Source organism: Thermobia domestica, chromosome 4, assembly GCF_964235325.1.
Source record: "Thermobia domestica chromosome 4, izTheDome1.hap1.1, whole genome shotgun sequence".
Taxonomy (NCBI): Eukaryota; Metazoa; Arthropoda; class Insecta; order Zygentoma; family Lepismatidae; genus Thermobia; species Thermobia domestica.
In genome coordinates, this window is record NC_137457.1 from 319,570,122 (window position 1) to 319,577,592 (window position 7,471).

At 37.9% G+C, this 7,471-nt stretch overlaps 1 protein-coding gene across 1 annotated transcript in view; it reads left to right on the plus strand.

Annotated features, from left to right (window-relative positions):
• The window catches only part of LOC145684365 (uncharacterized), a 75,282-nt gene extending 72,873 nt beyond the window's left edge, over positions 1 to 2,409 (plus strand). The window contains exon 16 of the mRNA XM_081756605.1: positions 1,673 to 2,409. Coding sequence (XP_081612731.1) covers positions 1,673 to 1,848 — 176 coding nt within the window. The 3' untranslated portion in view covers positions 1,849 to 2,409. The remainder of the gene's footprint in view (positions 1 to 1,672) is intronic.
• Positions 2,410 to 7,471: the final 5,062 nt, after the last annotated feature.

Here is a 7,471-nt window from a genome sequence, read left to right on the forward strand (position 1 = left end):
TGTGTGTTTCATCTGTTATTCTGAATACGTGTGTTCACGTTCCCTGTGTAATTGCAATCAGAATCACAGAAGTATTCAACCAGAAACATTCTCTCTCTGCTGTAGCGAGAATTAAAACTATCATGGGGATCTTAGAATGGGAGTCTCCCTTATTCTTCGTCTGCTGGTATGCGGTCTGTAATAAACATAAAGTTATGTAAGATAATTGTCTTGGTGTTTGCATTGCCGCATACTCTACTCTACAGATATTATTATTATTATTATTATTATTATTATTATTATTATTATTATTATTATTATTATTATTATTATTATTATTATTATTATTATTATTATTACTATTATTATTACTATTATTATTATTATTATTATTATTATTATTATTATTATTATTATTATTATTATTATTATTATTATTATTATTGAACTGATACTAACCGCATTGCCGAACTGTATGACGATCTCAACCGTGACAAAACTTTTGGAACACCCTGTACAAGCACTAACTATTAGAGTCTTTCTATTTCAATTGTGACTTCGGAAAATATGTGAAACATACTTCGGTCCCACAGCTGCCGCCCTCTTACGGAAGAAACCTTCCCTTTGCTTTGAGAAAAGAGGTGAATGACGTCGGCTGTGTTGCCAATTTGTCATTCAGTCGTTTGGTCTTGGCAAGTGAAGATCTTGGGCTACTTAGAATGGATAACAAGACAGTGCACTGCGAAGCTCTTGAAGTAATTCAATGTGGCAACCCGGTCTGCATCTAACCAATTGAAGGATCTCAGTGACAGTGAATTGTTCCTACTCTTTCGAGGAAGGTACAGGATACAACACATCGACGGTAGCCAGCAGGAGCACACTTGAAATAGAAAGGCTCTAATAGCCTCTAATTCTATCACTTTTTGAAATAGAAAGGCTCTAATAGCCTCTAATTCTATCCCTTTTTGAAATAGAAAGGTTCTAATAGCCTCTAATTCTATCACTTTGTGAAATAGAAAGGCTCTAATAGCCTCTAATTCTATCACTTTGTGAAATAGAAAGGCTGTGATAGCCTCTAATTCTATCACTTTGTGAAATAGAAAGGCTGTGATAGCCTCTAATTCTATCACTTTGTGAAATAGAAAGGCTGTGATAGCCTCTAATTCTATCACATTTTGAAATAGAAAGGCTCTAATAACCTCTAATTCTATCACATTTTGAAATAAAAAGGCTCTAATAGCCTCTAATTCTATCACTTTTTGAAATAGAAAGGCTCTAATAACCTCTAATTCTATTACATTTTGAAATAAAAAGGCTCTAATAGCCTCTAATTCTATCACATTTTGAAATAGAAAGGCTCTAACAGCCTCTAATTCTATCACTTTTTGAAATAGAAAGGCTCTAACAGCCTCTAATTCTATCACTTTTTGAAATAGAAAGGCTCTAATAACCTCTAATTCTATCACTTTTGTAAGTTGTATAGTTTTCGTGGGATTAGTGTTTTGCCAAAATTCGGTAAAAAGAGTTGCACTTGTTAATTCAATAGTTTGACCACTAATGAAATAATTTATTGACATGTCAAATTAATACTATATTAAAAAGTTGGTTTACAAATTTAGAAACTACACATTTTATTTGTTAAGCTTAGTAATATTTTTTTTAAAAATCATCTGTTCTTTTTCCTACTTTTCAGATGACTCGTGTCGCTACCCAGATCAAGTGAAATTTTTCGTCACCCACGAAGGAACCAAATGCTATAGTGACACAAAAAATCAAAATAATAGAGCCGTAACACACAATATTTGCCAGCAGTTACATATACTTCTATCAATTATGTTGACTCTCAAAATAATTCTACAAATTACATGACAAATTCAAGAGTGAAGAAATCAGTTAATTTGATAGCTTCAGGTTTGTTAAAACAGATATATAATTGAAATAAACTACAAAGTTTACAGTGAAAAGTTTTCTACACAGTTCACATTGACTGTTGTATTTTCCATCAGATAATTCTTAAAGAGTTCTTAATGTGGAATAATATTCATGAAAGTTGTATTAGTTTATAGCTGATTCTACATTTCCAGAAAGGTATTTGTAAACTACCTTTGATACAGTGAGGTTAGCGACATCTTTATTTTATGGGAAAGCCAAGTCTAGAGCAGAGCATGGACTGTGGATGTGTTAAGCCAGATATTTCTTTAAGGTGCTTAATTTTGAGCGTTTAACATAAACAAGCATTCTGCAATACATACTGTAAGATAGTAGCGTCCAGCCCAACAGCTGCAGGCTAAAAATTTGTCAACAATGGCATTTTGAACATCTCGCGAGAAGCAAGAACATTAACATTTTTTAAATGTAACTTCACTCAGCTTTGGGTTTGGATACTTGTGAATGTTACGAGGAGAAAATAAACAATATTCAATTGCTGTAGGTTTTCATTATAATTTTATGTTCATTGACACTTTCATTGCATGTATTTTCTCTTATTTAAACCATTAAAGTTTGATATATTTTAATTATATTTTTCTGGCGTAGTTCCAATTCTAAACTCCATTTAGTTTTAGAAATAGCCTAACGGACAGCGCCGTAACTTAGATTTCTTTTTTTAGGGGGGGCAAGCATTAATACGTGTATTTGGGCCCCCTAGAAAAGTTGTTTTTCTAATTTTGGGCCCCCTCTCCATCTTTTCTTACTCTTTATGGGCCCCCGGAACTTGTGGACCCTCCCACACGACAAGGTCTACGGGGCCGTTAATTACACACCTGGGCCCGTTCCATACATGACAAATTATTTAAGGGGACAATATTGACAAATCTCAAAGCCAGACGAACAAATATTATTTCTAGGGCCCCTAATAGTAGACATTTTTTGCTGACCCACGACACATTTTTGTTACCTTTTGTGTGCTGTTTTGCTTATGTAACATGTTAATGTAGTGAAACTATTTGATGCTTCATTTATAATTTCATGTTCGTATCGTATATGGAGTAAGAAAATTTTGTCTTTAAATGGGCCCCTCGAACGGTTGGGAGCTTCTCTGTGGGGGAGGTTCCCCCACAAGTTATGGCCCTGCTAACGGAAGTTACATTCTTCTTCCATTTGTTCTGCTAATGGAGACAACAGTCACCCTTTAAATAAATGCTGTGTTATACGCACATGCATAACTGTGGTAAATACTACATAACGTGCTGACAAAATAATATTGGGGTTTCAAGAATTAACAATAAATTTAGCTGAGCAGTGTTATTGGTCTTGAAAGGATGATGCAGGGCGCGTGGGGAAGCCTTGATTGATTTCAAACTTTCCTCGTTGTAAAGCGTTACAGAGGTTATTTCCCACCATTCTTCCACCAGTTGGAGATTCCTGGAGTCAACACGTCGCACCACGATTGATAGTGCATCCCCCTGGGCACAAACGAGAGTATATCCAGTTTTATATGTGGGACAGAGCTCCGAGTTCGCAAATCTTACGTCAACCGTCTCTTGAGTGCTACAAATAGAATGGCATCGCCAGTGTAGTGTGCTATTGACACATACACTTATAGTCAACCTCTTGTGGTTACTCCTTCCTCTACATTTGGATCGTTAAGTTCTCCTTCACCAGAGTGCCCCACTACTCAAATGTTAGATACACACTGGCATACGCCGCCTACTGTTCCTCAGACTTCTCGTCCAGCCGAACAAACTTCACTATTACAATATTTCGCTATGGAAAATGATCAGGAAGGCAATGTCCTGGTTGCAACACTTCAGCAGCTGGCAGTAAGCTTTAAAGAGACACGAGAATAAGCGAAAGAAGACAGCAGATAACGTGTAAAAGAAGGAAGAAATAATAAGATGTCTGTATGATCAAGTAACAATCACCTTCCTCCGATCCAGATTGGACGATAAGAATATTGGTAAATGAGACTTCGCAAAAACTAAACATACTCACTCTTAATCGCTTTTATGAACAACTGGATTCAACTCAGAAATCCTTCTTTCTGGAAAGTGTACAGATCTTCTTGGTTACAGATCGACTGGCGCACAGCAGCTGCTTACGCCGCGGCTATTCCTGTTCGTGGGATTAGTTTCACAACTTTCACACAGCCCTTTCGATCCGCGTCATCAACGACCGCGAAGAAAAAGTACAATGCCAAGTCAGAGAAATCCTGAGGAATCCTGAGAAATGGACTTTTGGACACCTCTGCCTATTGAAAGTGCTCTGCAAAATCCTGTGGAAGAACTTGATGCAGTGCAACTACCAGATCCTTCTTATTGTCAAGTTGAAACTCCAGCCGGACGACATACGATGGCTTCCTGAGGACTACCGCGTCCTGTTTCTCTGTATTGCTCAGAAAGAAGACTTAATGGTCTGGATGACCTTCATATCCAAGAACCATGGTAGTCTGGTAGAACCATGGTACTGGTTGTTTTGCAGAGATCTTATCAACATTCTTAGTGGAATGCCACAACCACAGGAGCCTTCAGATGAACCTTCCCCCGAGGACCAGCAAAATTGTGAAGATTCTAGGGATCTCACTGATCAAGATCACTCAACTGAAGACAAAGATTTCCGTAAGTTCTTTATTAGTGCCTCTGTGGTAGATCGTAGTATGCATGTGCTTCCGCATGATCAAGTCCATTTTGACTACCCTGGTGAGTTTTGCTGTGTCTCAGTGGTCACTCACCAGCCTCTTGTGACTGCCCACCGAGATTTTTGTCGAACCAGTGCTTCTCTGCTACCGGTGGTGCAGGCCTTGCACAATGCAGCTATAGTGGAAAGGTCTAGTGATATGATAAACACGTTTCCTCTCTTTGTGTTTCCAGAAAATCAAGATCAAGTGTGTCTTCTGAATAGACTACCCATTAAAAAATGTGTCTCGTGTGACATTGTCCAGTATTACAAATCTTGCGTATAAGTGTCGACCAACAGATCACTCAATGAAAATAGATCTAACAGGGATTCCATCATGTTAAACTTGCACCGTCCACCCGCAGATTCTGTGGAATCAAATGTAATGGTGAATTATTTTGCTTCATGGGGCTCCCTACGGGATGGGCTTTGTCGCCTCTAATTATGCAACAATTTATGCTGCTGGAACTTCAGCGCGACTTAGGCCATATGGTGAAATATTTGGTGTATTACGATTATATATCGTTGATAGAAAAATCCCTGCTTCTTGAACAGCCAGTTACCATTCTACGAACTGAGACCGTGTTAAAAATTAACAACAACAAATCTATTCGTATGTCAGTACAATAGCAGGTTATTTTGTTTAGTGCAACCCAGTTACAAATATGACGTGTCGCATTACCTGGGCAGTTCTTAATCATGTTTCCCTTTGGTGTACTGCATATGTTCTAGTATTCATAGTAATCCAGCATCTATGGGGCCTCAACCAGCCTCTGACGCAAACATTTTTTATGTTGATGCTACGCCATTCTCTTTGACAATTGTAACATATGCTAGTGAGGTCCTTTAGCAATTTAAAAAATATATATATATTATTCTATATTTGTCATGCAATTTTTAGCTGCTGCTATTGCTATTGTCATGCGGCAACCTTTACCGGGGCATATTTTATCTGATAATGCAGCAGTTGTGTATTGTATTTCTAAAAGAATTTGTCGTGTTCCATTTTTCTTATACATAGCTTATGTATTGTATCAATGTAATAACTACAGCATTTCATATGCTCCCACTCATTTGAATAGAGCAGATGGACCGTCAGGCGCTATGGTTGCGATCCTTTCAATACCTATACGAACACCAAAACCGTCTCTTCTCAGGAAAGCAAGCTTCCCTATCTGTACGACTGAGCGGAAAGCTTATAGGTTGTTGCGGTGGTCAACTTGTCTGTTATTTGAGACGTGTTGCCTCTCCTAAACGCCCTTCCGCGACCCTGCGTTGATATTTGGAGGATGGTTTCTTGCCGTGCTGTAGCGATATGCTTAAATGATTATTTCATCCGCTAGAAGGTGTTGGTGCTGGCTGTTGTGGGATGAAGCACAGAGAACATCGTGAAAGGAAAATGGATGTTTTAAATTGTATTTTGAATAATTTTCTTAATAAATTGTTATGCTCTAATTATAATTAAACATATAATTATATGTTTACCGGCAGTAAACGCGATAACATAGACAAATAGCCACTGATACAGACTATTTAACTATGTAGTCTCGTGTTACTGCAGGGGGCACGTTGGCTCATTGATAGAGCGCTCAACTCTGATGTGTGAGGTCCCTGGCTCGATCCCCGGCCACATAAATTTGTGGTGGACAACATCGTGTCCGTGGGTTTTCCCGGGGTTCTCCCGTTTCCTCCTACATTCCCATTGCACCAATTCTTCCTTCATCATTATTACTTTAATCATCGCCTTCCTTAGCCTAAAGGGTATAAACGTCGGACGTTCAAATGAAAATTTTAATTTAATTTCATTTCATTTTGGTGACACTGTAACACATTTATTTGAGCACTGAGAAACCTTCCTAATCCCAAAAGATTAAAAGTGTCTCGTCTTCAAGGTGACACATTCCCGCATTGCGTCAATTGTTTTCATATATATATATATATATATATATATATATATATATATATATATATATATATATATATATATATATATATATACCACATTGACTTGATCCCTAGTCTTGCGTTGCAAGCGCTGCTATCGGCTGAAGGAACTTCACTCACTTTCTCTCGCTTAGCAACAGCTGAACTCTTATTGGCTCAATATGAAGGTGTGTGAAGGTGTGAGCTCTAGTTCGCATTTTTGCCATGGCTCAAGACATTTTGGCAGCACAATAGAAGTGATTTTTTTCTTTCTTCAAATTCTTAGGAGGACATTCATCGTATTGTAACATTAAACTAACTAACTCTATGGTCTATGGAATCCGGAGGTTCAATGCCGCGTTCACAAAAGCTCTCCACTGACTTCTATCCTTAGCTAACTGCATCCAGTTTCTACTTTGTATTCCTATCTCTGCAAGATCCATCTTAATATTGTCCTCCCATCTGCGCCTAGGTCTTCCTAATTGTCGTTTTCCGATTGGTCTTCCTGTTAAGACTTTGAAAGCATTTCTACTTTCTTCCATCCTAGCTACATGACCTGCCCACCTAAGCCTCCTAGACTTGATGACCCTAACAGTGTTGGGTGAACCGTATAAACTATGCAGTTCCTCGTATGAAGTTTCCGCCATTCCCCATTCCCGTTCCTCTTGGGTCCGAATATTCGTCTCAGGATCTTGTTCTCAAATACTTTCAGTCTATGTTCTTCCCTCAGAATATACGACCTTGTTTCGGAACCATACAGAACAACTAAAGTGTCGTGTGACTGCGATTATTGTACTGGACGAAATTAAGTGAAGGCTTGAACGGCTTTCTTCTTGGTAAAATATTTATTTTCTATTTTATTTATATTACTCTAATCAGCAGTGGTAATTTTAAATCCCAGAAGAAAGCTGCCATAATATTCCCAGATAAGAATATGATATTGGTTTTATGAAGT